The 12,221-nt window shown below is 41.3% G+C and overlaps 1 protein-coding gene across 4 annotated transcripts in view; it reads left to right on the forward strand.

Moving 5' to 3' along the window:
• The window catches only part of TANC1 (tetratricopeptide repeat, ankyrin repeat and coiled-coil containing 1), a 221,405-nt gene that overhangs the window by 132,059 nt on the left and 77,125 nt on the right, over positions 1-12,221 (forward strand). For all 4 annotated transcript variants that reach the window (XM_060257302.1, XM_060257303.1, XM_060257300.1 and 1 more), the window contains one exon: positions 5,288-5,392. In XM_060257302.1, coding sequence (XP_060113285.1) covers positions 5,288-5,392 — 105 coding nt within the window. The remainder of the gene's footprint in view (positions 1-5,287; positions 5,393-12,221) is intronic.

The raw sequence follows: 12,221 nt of genomic DNA on the forward strand, positions 1-12,221 counted from the left end.
GGATGTCTTTCATAATGTACAATATTTATAACAGTTCTGATATTGTCTCTTATTTGTCTTTTGGGAAGCAACCCCGTTTGATCTTCCTTTATAAAGTTTATCAAATATTGTTTAAACTGTTCTGCCAAGATTCTTGTATGTATTTTATAGTCATTATTTAATAATGAAATTGGTCTATAATTTTTTACGTTCATAACCTCTCTATCTTCCTTTGGAATCAAAGAAATAACAGCTTCCTTCTACGTATTTGGTGTTTTCCCCTTTGTTCTTATCAAAGTTTCAGGATTAACTCCTCTTTGAGGGTTTTAAAAAATTTAGCTGTATATCCATCTGGCCCAAGTGCTTTTCCATTTTTCATTGCATTAATTGCTGCTTCAATTTCTATTTTTTCAATTGGATCATTCAAAACTTTTCGCATATTTTCTGCTAAAGATGCTATTTTTATCTTTTGTAAGTACTCATCCATCTTTCCTTTCCTTATTTTAACATCTTTAAATAACTTGGCATAATACTTAAAGAATTCTCTTTTTATTCCTTCTTGATCTACCACCTCTCTTCCATCCACCACAATTTTATTAATAATTTTACTTTCTCTCTTTTTTTTCAGTTGCCAGGCCAAATATTTTCCAGGTTTGTTTGCTCCCTCGAAAGATTTCTGCTGCAATCCTTTCAGATTCCATTCCAGTTCTTTATTTAACAAATGTCTCATTTGCGTTTGTAATATTGTAATCTCCCTTATAATTTTCTTTTCCCCTGGCCTTTTTCTCAGTTCCCCTTCTTTTTTCTTTATTTCATTTTGAATGTCCAACATCTGTGGGTTTTTTTGCCCTCTTATCTTTGTTATTCAATGTAATCAATATTCCTCTCATTACTACATTATAAGCATCCTAGACCGTCTGAAATTCTATATCCTCTTTATCGTTTATTTGGAAGAAAGCTTTAGTTTCATTTTCTAGAGATGTCACTATTTCTTTATTCTGTAGCAAATCTTCATTCAATCTCCATCTTCTCAACTTCTTAGACAATTTTGTAATCCACATTATTGGGTTATGGTCAGCCCCAATTTTAGGTAAAATCTCTATTTTCTTTGTTATATGGCCTAAGTCTTTAGTGCCCCACAACATGTCAATTGTGGAAAAAGTTTTATGTCTTGCTGAAAAAAAGGTCCCGCACTTCAGGATTAAATTTCCTCCATATATCCTCCAAATTTTCTTGTTTGACCAGTTCAAAAAAAGACTTTGGCAATTTTCCTTCCTTATTATTTTTTTTTTTACCCCCAGACCTATCCAGTGTGTTCTTAATTGTTCAATTAAAGTCCCCCATTATCAAAACTTGGTCATAAGTCAGTTCATAAAATTGTTGTATAATGTCTTTTTAAAAAGCATCCTTTGCACCATTTGGTGCATACAGTCCCAATAACAATGGTTTTTTTGCATTTAATATTATTTCTACCGCTACAAATCTTCCATCTTTATCTTTAAACACTAATTTCGGCTCCAATTCTTGTTTAATATAGAAAATCACTCCCCTTTTCTTCTGTTCAGCCAATGAATAAAATTCTAGTCCCAGTTGTTTATTCCATAAAAATTTGTAATCCTTTTGTTTGATTTGCACTTCTTGTAAACAAACTATATTACAATTTTGCTTTTTAATCCAATGAAATGTTGCCTTTCTTTTTTGTGGTGAATTTAGTCCATTTACATTCCAAGATAATAATTTGTAATCCATCATGGTGCAAATTCTTTATGTTCTTCATAAAACCTAATCTTCCGGGGTTGGAAAATGCCAAGCTGTATTGCTTCTCAGAAGGGAGCAGGCTGGGACTTCTATTTGGGGTAGTGGTGGGCAATTTAATGCCTATTGCCTACTTTTCTCAGTCAGAGATCAGTCCAAGATATGCACAGGAAACTCTGAGATTTACCTTGGCTAAAAGGGTGGGGCTCCTTTGAGGCTTTGAGGGGTCTCCGGAGACGAGTTGCATATTCATCATCTGCAGAAGTTTCCAGAGTCATTTATTTGACATAAGCTCGACAGGATCCTAACCTTCTTTGAGACTGCTAAACATCTAAAGCTATACAAGACCCGTGTTGGACCTGGATAACTGCAGAAAAAGGTACTGATGACTATCTTCATTCCGGGACTATTTAAAGTTAAACAAAATAAAACCAGAAGGTGGGAAATAGAGATTCAGAAAGTTTGGAAGAAGAAGGGGAGAAGGGGTGAAATTTAAACTTTGTAAATTTAAAGGTCAGTGATAAAAAGTGGAAAGGAATTTGTTGTTTTGTCTACTTGCGGTTTTGGTGAAAAAGCCCCATCGTCACAGATTTGCAGCTCTCACAGTCAACACAGGAAATACATCAAACATCGCGAGATCTTTTTACCAGTGAAAACGGGATTTGGTGGCAAGAAAAGCAGGAAGTGTCGGATGGAAAAGGGAAATCATTGAAGCAGCTAACCTACTCTAGGACTATAATATCTTAGAAAAACATCAGCGGCCATTGCTAGGAGGTCAGAATTTAAACAAAGTTTTTAAAGTGTTCGGGAGATTAAAAATTGGTGAAGCTGACAGGTGACAATTATAAGGTAAATATTATTGGACATTATCACTGATAATTATTTTAGAAGCCTTTTGAAGGAAAATTTTTTTAAAGGGAAGCAGAAAGTCGTGACCGCCATTTTGGAAGAAATAAAAACTTTAAAAATTAACATCTGAGCCCAGGAGGCTCTGAGGACGGCGAAATTAGGCTTATTGAAAAGGGCAAGCCTTACTCTATCATACCTGATAGTTTAAATTTAATTTGGAGAGGTCCAAATTTTTGGTGTTTTTTTAAATGTCAGAGCATAAGTTAACCCATACAAGGACTGCCTCAATGGAGAAAATGCAAGAACAGTTAGAAGCAATGGAAGCCAGGATGATGAAAGGGGTGAGAGACATGATAACTGCTTCTAAAAAAGAAATTAGAAAAGACATTGAAGAGCTAAGGAAAGATATAGCAGATCTCAGAAATGAGACTGTGGTAACATCAAAGAAAGTGCAAGAGGTGGAAGAGAGAGTGAAAGTACATGATTCCACCTTGCTAAAAATGCAAGAAAAGGTGGCAATTCATGACTACAAATTGATGGAAACCCAGGTACGTCTGAGAGGAGTACCTGAGGATGAAGAGACGGATTTGAAAGGATATATAATAAGAATAGTTGCAGAATGTTTGGAGGAAGATCCTGAAGGAACTAGAAGCATGTATGACTATATGTATAGAGTGAACTCACTATATGCCAAGAAAAATAATCTACCAAGAGATGTGGTTATAAGATATATGACAAAAGAAATGGTGGGGAAAATCTTGAATAAAATTTTTGAAAAGGCATTGATAGCGGGAGGCAGCAGAGTAAGAATCATGAAAGAATTGCCAAGACAAGTGATAAATGACAGAAAAGCATACAAAAAATTGACAGAAAAACTACGTGACAATGAAATGAGGTATAGATGGATAATACCTGAAGGTCTGAGCTTTGAGCTGCAAGGTAAAAGGATTACAATTACAACCCCATGATGCAGAGTGTTAAGCTGCTGTACTGCAGTCCAAGCTCTGCTCATGACCTGAGTTTGATCCCGGTGGAAGCAGGGTTCAGGTAGCCAACTCAAGGTTGACTCAGCCTTCCATCCTTCCAAAGTTGGTAAAATGAGCACCCAGCTTGCTGGGGGTAAAGTGTAAGTGACTGGGGAAGGCAGTGGCAAACCACCTTGTAAAAAGTTTGCTAAGAAAATGTCATGATGCGATGTCACCCCATGTGTCAGTAATGACTCAGTGCTTGCACAGGGGTCAACCTTTACTTTTAACCATGGAAAGAGTGGAATATAGCTTGATTGTGATAATTGCTAGCAGCTAAAAAGTTCTTCTACCTGAAGAGAGTGGCAGCAGGCCAGAGGTTTTTCCTTTTCTTCCCTCCTTTGGAAGTTCTGGCTTTCACTTTCTGCTAATTTTGTAGGAAGTACCATTATATGTTTGCTGGTGAGGTGGCAAGCTCTCCACGAAGATGAAAGTCCACTCCCGTTTTATTATGATTTTGTCACAGAACTTGTTGTGAGGACTTACCCTGTAAGGCTCTCCAGCTCTCCTTTTAAGATTTGCTAGCCTATTTTGGCATTCAAGTTTCGTTGCCATTGATCAAATGCTGGATGTTTTCTGCTGTGCATACATCCTGTGAGTTTAAATTTTTTTATTTAATTAGGTGTAAACTTTTTTTTTTATTTGTGCTGTGTGCTGAGAGGGTTTTTTTCAACTAATGAGCTGTAAATTTACTCACTGAAGTGAGGCTCAAGGTCAGTTTTACCTGATATACCAGTTAGCTGGGCCAGTACTATTAACTTGTTCATGTAAGGCAATTTCCAATGCTATTTGGAGTTTTTCTCTAAAGGACCCTTAGATGGCACTGTTGATCTCATTGTGATGTTATTGCAATGACTACAAATTCTATTATGCATTTCATATTTCCTGTGATTGTTGCTGCATTTTGTAATGCATGCTACCACAAATAATTTAAATATGGTGAGTGAAAGTAGTAATTTAGGCAGTGATTTGCTTACATGTGATGAAACATCCACCGTCACCACCACACACAGGTACAGAAGTTGAGATTATCATAAAATACCTCCATGTTTTTATTTCATTGGCAAAAATAGTGAGAAGAAGAAATGAGAAAGAAAATTTAAAGAGAAAACCTCCAGAACATCTTTCTTCTTTTCTCTTCTTCCCATCGCGTTGTGCAACGATTGCTTGGGCATGTCTATAGTACACCCAGTAATATAAAGCTGCCAGGACTGAAGCATTTAGCGTGTTAAACATTTCAAGCTGTCTCCTTTGTAATCCTTGCTCTCACAGCTTCAAAGATTATACTAGTAAACAGGGTTATCTTCAAATTGAAGAGGAAAACAAAAGGCCCTTCCTAGAGAGGCCACCTCAGAGCTGTGTGGCTTTTGAACATGTCAAAGTCACCCGCTCTAAATATGCTGGAGGCTGCTTCAGGAGCATCGCAGCAAGCAAGCTGCTTTTGTTCCGCCGCAGAGTTTACATTCCAAAAAGTGAGCCTGACTAGACCTTTCTGTTACTGCCTCCCCCCCCCCCCCCCACAACAGATTGCAAGAGTAGAAGTACGAGAGAGTTTGGTTTCTTTACAGTAGCACTCATAGTGGTGTATCGTCTGCATCAAGTAGTGTGTCTTGGTCCTCCTGTGTATTCTGAAACTTGCTTTCCACCTGGAAAAATATTAGAGATCTTTTCCATTTCAGGTCCAGTCAGGAAGCCCAAGTATGTGGAGAGTCCCCGGGTGCCTGGGGATGCAGTCATCATACCGGTGAGGAAAGTGTCAGAGCCAACAGAACACAATCAGAATGGTAAGTAAGTGTGTGTGTGTGTGTGTTCTGGAGTGTTTCCATGTGATTATTGACTTGAAAGGGAAACAGCTATTAAAGACACTGTGGATTGAGCTTTTTGAGGAGAGTTGGTTGTGCGGATTCCGTGATAGATTATTATGTGTGTCTAGCAGCCTGGAATTTCAGGATGATGTATGTGTGCACAGCAAGCAAAATTAAGTGTCAGAATGGCACATCACTTTTAGCGTGAGAGGCCTGTTGGATTTAGTATGTGACTTTGCTTTCAGGTTTTCTCAAGTTATTACGTTGCTGGGTCTTGCCGTTGCAGGGTTTTTTTTTAAAGCCTGCTAAATGAGACAGCAGTAACAATAGATGTCTGTGTTTGGCAAAGCTAGGAACAGCCCCGACCCTGGAGTTAATTGGTATTCTTAAAAAGTTCCAAGTTCATTAAATTTGACTACCACATAAAGTGCAGCTTCAGTGAATGTCTGTGCTAAATAACAGTCAAGTTGCTCTGTAAGTATTTGTACCATAATTAGGGTTTCCATATTCATTGTGACTGAGATATATATATGTATGTGTGTGTATATGTGTATATATGTGTATATTCTCTCTCTCTCTCTCTCTCACACTCACTCACACACGCACACACACAAACGAACAGAATCACCATATTACATCAAGCTAAATTGGATATTTCCTAGTATTTCTTGTGTTTTGAATTTAAGGCCAGAGTTCTCAGAATCTTTATGGGAATGGCACTCAGGAGAAATACAAACTTTTTATCCATCCTTTCTCAATTTCTTGTTTCGAGGAAAAGTGTGCCATTGCCTCTCATGTGTCGTATGTCAGTCTAATGTGTCCAACCTTAATTTTGTTATCTGATCTATAGGGTATTTTTTAAATGAAACTTTGGCGCCAAAGAAGCCACTGTGTCCATTTTCAGCTTGATTCACATAGCACTAGTTTAAATATGTTGCCTTTCTAAAGTCTGAAGTAGTTCAAGTTGAATACACTGGATACATTTTAATATGTTTGCTATCTTGAGAAATAAGTTTATCCATGCATATAGTCAAATATTTATCTTTCTCTTCTGCTGTTGAACTGTGACACTGTTCTTACTCGGAACTAGTAAAGGAGTAGTTACAATTAATAGTTGTATTGGGTGCTTTACTTTCCCTTCACCTCTCATGCTTCACTGGTTAGTGACTCTCCTTTCAGCAAAGTGGATCTAGGGTTTCTAAGCCGAGCGGTTACTAAAGACCTTCACTGAAAGCCCGAAACACCAATAATTGTTCAGTAGTTTGGGCAGTTCAAGACTCTGTACTTCTTTTTCCCATGTGGGAGCAAATTTCACTGCTTCTTGGTTATGACAAGCATGACACAGATACCATTTAATAATTAAAACAATAACATTAGAGAGATGGCAAATCTATCCTTTAAAACCCTTTGTGACTGATTAATATGAAGAGGAACGAAGTGTGAAATTACTTACCACCATTGAGAGAGAAATAATTCTCAAAATGAAGTTTAATTTTTTTTTCAACGGGGTTGTCTTTGCATTTGTAACATACTTATTCGGTGGTAAGTGACATCACATGGCATTGACTAAGGTTAACATTGGGGGGCAGTGCGCGGTGGTAGATAAGGCCAACAGAGCACAGTGGAGCCCTTATTGTGCAAGGCAAGAAACTGTGTCATGAATGTAAATTATTTCTCTAGGTGGTACACTAGACTATACACCACTGCCAGGTAATAAAATCTGGACTCACATTGTGTTTTTTTTATATCCCACTTAGGGTTTTTTTATATCCTACTTGAGGATTCACCACTTGCAGGGCAGGTGAATCAGGGCGCTGCTGGAAAAGAGCAACCACCATGTAGACCAGCCCTGCAGGCTGCAAATTTGCAGCTTGTGGTGCAGATGCGCATGGTGCCTGCTGTTTTCAAGTGGGGCCAAAGGCGATTGTCGGGGGGCAAGGCTTCCCCTACCAGCCAGTTTGCCAGTGTCTGGGGGAGCCTGAAAAATCTGGGGATCCCCTGCTCGCACTGGGGATCCCCTGCCCCTACTGGCATCCTTAGCAGCCAAGTCCATATCTGCTGCCTCCTCTCGTTCCTCAGAGACTCCTGGCAGGAAGAGATAGGTGGCTGTTGCAAGGATATGCTGGATCCACACTTTGCATGGGATTTCTAGTAAGGAAAGAGCCTTTGTTTGCATTGCATCGTTGCCATCTTTTCCTGTCATATTCAGCCTTGTGGCATTTAGCATCAGCGTGAGCTTGTGGCATAATCTGGGGGGTTTTGCCTGGTTTGGTTGTGTTATGGTATATCATAGAATTTGCACCTCAAAGTGGCTGTTTTCTCTACAGGAATTGATCGGATTTCAGCTTTCTATCTCCTTCCCCTTCCCTTCAGCCTCTACCCTTCTGCTTTGGTCTCCACAGTGTGGACCAAAGCAGAAGGGAAGCAACCTCAGCAAAGTGCAATGACATGGAGTCCACCCTGCAGAGCAGCTGTTTTCTCCAGGAGAACTGATATCTACCATCTGGAGAGCAGTTGTAATTATGAGTGATCTCTAGCCCTCCCTTGGAGGTTGGCAACAATGGTTCCCCAGGAGAAAATGGCTGGTTTGGAGAGTGGAGTATATGGGGTATCTGTCTGAGGTTCCACCCCTCTTTAAACCCCACCCTCTCCAGGCTCCACCCCTCAAATCTCCAGGCATTTTCCAACCTGAAGTTAGCAACCCTGTCTCCTTCCCAGCAACAGTAGTAAGCAGCCAGCTAGGGTAGCCAACCTCCAGGTGGATTGTGCAACCCAAGCAGAGAATCACAGCAGAGAGTGGCAAAAGAAAACCCCAAAAGGGTTCCGTGACAACCAGCCTTACAAAGAAAAAACACTTTTCAAAATAACTTTGAAAACGTCAACATTCTATTATCACTCTCATACAAATATTTCACAAGTCATACCCTATTGCACAAGACAACTGAATGTTGTGGAATTCTTACCATCACGTGGTTTCTCAGAAACCGGACTGGAGATTCCTTTTAAGTGGAGGGACTTAGAGCCAGTTTGGTGTAGTGGTTAAGTGTGTGGACTCTTATCTGGGAGAACCGGGTTTGATTCCCCACTCCTCCACTTGCACCTGCTGGAATGGCCTTGGGTTAGCCATAGCCCTGGCAGAGGTTGTCCTTGAAAGGGCAGCAGCTGTAAGAGCTCTCTTAGCCCCACCCACCTCACAGGGTGTCTGTTGTGGGGGAGGAAGGTAAAGGAGATTGTGAGCCGCTCTGAGACTCTTCGGAGTGGAGGGCGGGATATAAATCCAATTTCTTCTTCTTCTTCTTGTATATTTCCAGGATTGGACTATTTATATATTCATTTATGTCCTTCATTTGCACAAAGTATTGGTGTTTGTCTGACAGGGTATGACTTGTGAAATATTTGTATGAGAGTGATAATAGAATGTTGAAGTTTTCTAAGTTATTTTGAAAAGTGTTTTTTCTTTGTGAGGCTGGTTGTCACGGAACCCTTTTGGGGTTTTCTTTTGCCAACCTCCAGGTGGATCCTGAAGATCTCCTGGGATCACAACTGAACTCCAGACAACAGATTTCTCTCCCCCTGGAGCAAATAACTGCTTTGGAGGCATTCTGTTCAGCTGAGGTCTCTCCCTTTACTGATAGAAGTGATCTTGGTTGCCTAGCAACAGCCTCTGGCTAGCAGCTTCCCCAGTGGCCCAATCCTCATTTGATCTGGGGCAAGGTTGAAGGGAGGAGGTTGAAGGGATGGAGTGACAGGAAAGTGACAGCTGCCATAGCCTCTGAGGAAATGCTGCCAGCAAGGCCAGGCCTTGCTGCCTAGTTGCATGACCACCTTCATTCCCTGTCTCTTCACTGTTTCCCTGTTGCCACCACCTACTTTCTCTTCCAAATGCCACAGAGAGTGGGTAGGCAATAGCAGGGAGGAGAAAGGAGTGGGCCCAGCCAATGGCATGCAGGTTTTCTTGAGTGGCAGTTGATAGGCCAATCACTGATGGAATGCACACCACAATCAATGGGAATGCCAGATTTGGCCAGTTCTGTTAGGGAATTAGTATCTAAGATAAACATTAGTTCTTAGAACCAAGTCAATGTTTTTTGGTTTCTCTGGTGGCTTCCGTATGTTGTTACTTTTTAGTGACATTATTAGCGAACCAGGTGGTTCTCAATGCACTTCACCTTATGGCTTTTGTCCATGCAGGCCCCATGATTCATAGCATGTCCTTTATGGTGGTCAATGGGCACTACTTTCTCCATTTTTTCACCAATGGAAGAACTGGTTGGATAGATAGGGCCCAGTGACAGAGAGCCCTATCTACAGGCCTAGATTATATGTTTCTACTCCCATTATCATTTTCTTGTATATCAGCTGCACTCATGGAAACTGCTGGTGGCTATATCGGTAACTACTAGGCTTGCCAATGCATTTGTCCATACGAATTTACTTTGGGAAGGCTGGGATTGCTTGCTTGAGGGGTGGAAATGTTGTGCAAACTCTTCAGCTACTCCAATTAAACTTTTGAAGGCAATCTAATATTTCAAGCATGAAATAACTTTCTTCTGTCTTGTTTATACGGAAATATAAACTTTGGATTTGATCCTTAATTGTGGTCTGTATCGTGTTTTGAATTTAACATAATCAGCTGTGTGTATTGAACAGTTTGTCAGCTCAACGAGTTTCTCCTTTTTAAATATGCTGTTTAGCTGCTTACTACTGTCAGCTTTTAAAGCAATTTATTGTCCCCACTGCTTAGTTTGACACAGAACAGCTTAGAGAGCTCTTGGGAAGTAACAAGAATGTTGTATTTTTCTAGTCACATTCTAAAGAAAGCATATAAATTTTTTACATAGCATAAGTTTGTTTTATTTAAAATATTACCTGCCTTTCTCCTGAGCATCTCGAGACTTATGCTGGGTAAGAGCAATATAAAAATATTGTAATAATACAAATATTAAGCTCCAGCTGCCCTTAAAGCTCTCCAGAATAACTCTGTCTAAAGAAGAAGATGATATTGGATTTATATCCCGCCCTCCACTCTGAATCTCAGAGTCTCAGAGTGGCTCACAATCTCTTTTATCTTCCTCCCCCACAACAGGACACCCTGTGAGGCGGGTGGGGCTGAGAAGACTCTCACAGCAGCTGCCCTTTCAAGGACAACCTCTGCCAGAGCTCTGGCTGACCCAAGGCCATTCCAGCAGGTGCAAGTGGGGAGTAGGGAATCAAACCTGGTTCTCCCAGATAAGAGTCTGCACACTTAACCACTACACCAAACCACTACACCCGTAAAAGCTCACCAGTAGGGCTACATGCTGGGGCCTCATAACATTACCAAAAATCTGTAAAATTTAAATTTATTAACCTTTTTTTTTAATTCCGACCCTAACCCTCATAATCTGAGGCCGTACTCTATATTTTTCTTAGCTCACAGTATGCTTTTTTTAAAAAGTAGCATCATTGGGATTGGTGCTTGTAGCTAGAGATGGACACAAACCGGCTCACAAACTAAAGTACACGGCAATTTTGACTGGTTTGTGGTTTGTGAAGTGATACTCACGGCAGGGTGAGCGGTGGTTCATGGTGGTTCATGAGCAGATTTCCAGACAGAGTGTCTTCCCTTAATTAAACTGTTTACAAATCTTCAAAACAATAGGGGGATGGATTTCTCCAGCCTTGGGGTCATTGAAAGCACCACCAGCACTGCTGGTTGCCAATAACAGAGTTTCCATTCTGCTCTACGGGATCAGATCAACAACTCAGCTCCACAGCCTCTACTCTGTTGGTGGTTAGAGAGGCAGGGAAGTTCTTTAAAACAGAGTGCATTCATTTATTCCTGATTTTGAACACCTCTCCCTTGCTGGGGTTTGGGTGGCTCTGAGCCACCCCATCTCTGCATTCAGGGGCTTAGCTACTGGGTTCCTTGGCTGAGGACCCCTTGTGTGGGGTTTGGGTGCTAGGTGAACTCAGGACTTCTCCCCGATTGGGCTCTTTGAGGCAAAGGTGCTGGGCTGCAGCTCCTCCTCCCCAGCTTTTTCCATACACTGTTCCCTCTGGCCATGTCTATTGGCCTGTAACCTCTGCAGTCTTTGCAGAGCTCATGAGTCCATTACAGGGGCTCTGTATTCAGAAGAACAACACTGCCTTTTAACTGGTGGTCACAGATACAGGTCAGCTTATACTCCCCTTTATTGCAGAGAGGATGCAACCTGATGATGATGTATGTCCACCTGCCACCTCTCTGCCAAGATTCTGATCTATAGGAGAACAGCTGGCTCGCCACTCTTTCCTCCAACAGCAACATTAGTTGAGTGCACCCTTTGCAGGTGCCTGCAGAGGATGGAGGAGGAGAAGTGCTGGGGGTTTGCACCTCTTCAGACATGGGTCATTAGGGAAGGTACAGAAATGTTTCTGAACGTGGTCTTCTCCCCTAACCTCTGAATCACTGCTGTCAAAGTCCCCCTCCTCTGTGAAGAGTATTAGCAACTGCTGCTGTCTGTGGGCAGTGCTAACAACTCTTGTCTCTGTGGAGAGGCCCAGGAATAGATCAGGGGAAGGAGGCTCTGAGACCCCTGGTGATGCCCTGCTAGGTCTGCGCTCCAGTGGGGAGGCAGAATGGGTTTGGTGCCTTGGGACCAGGGGCCTGTGGTACATGGGGGGTGGAGGAGTTTTTCCCCCTAGGACAAGAACACTTGCACCACTTTCACACTCATTGCACACAGAGGTGTTCACACTCAGGAAAGATGTGAGAGTATAAATGCGGGAGATCTTTTTTTGGGTGGTCCATAACTGGGACACCAGAAATGTAATCCACAACCAACTT

The sequence above is a fragment of the Heteronotia binoei genome, chromosome 16 (assembly GCF_032191835.1).
Source record: "Heteronotia binoei isolate CCM8104 ecotype False Entrance Well chromosome 16, APGP_CSIRO_Hbin_v1, whole genome shotgun sequence".
NCBI classification, from domain to species: Eukaryota; Metazoa; Chordata; class Lepidosauria; order Squamata; family Gekkonidae; genus Heteronotia; species Heteronotia binoei.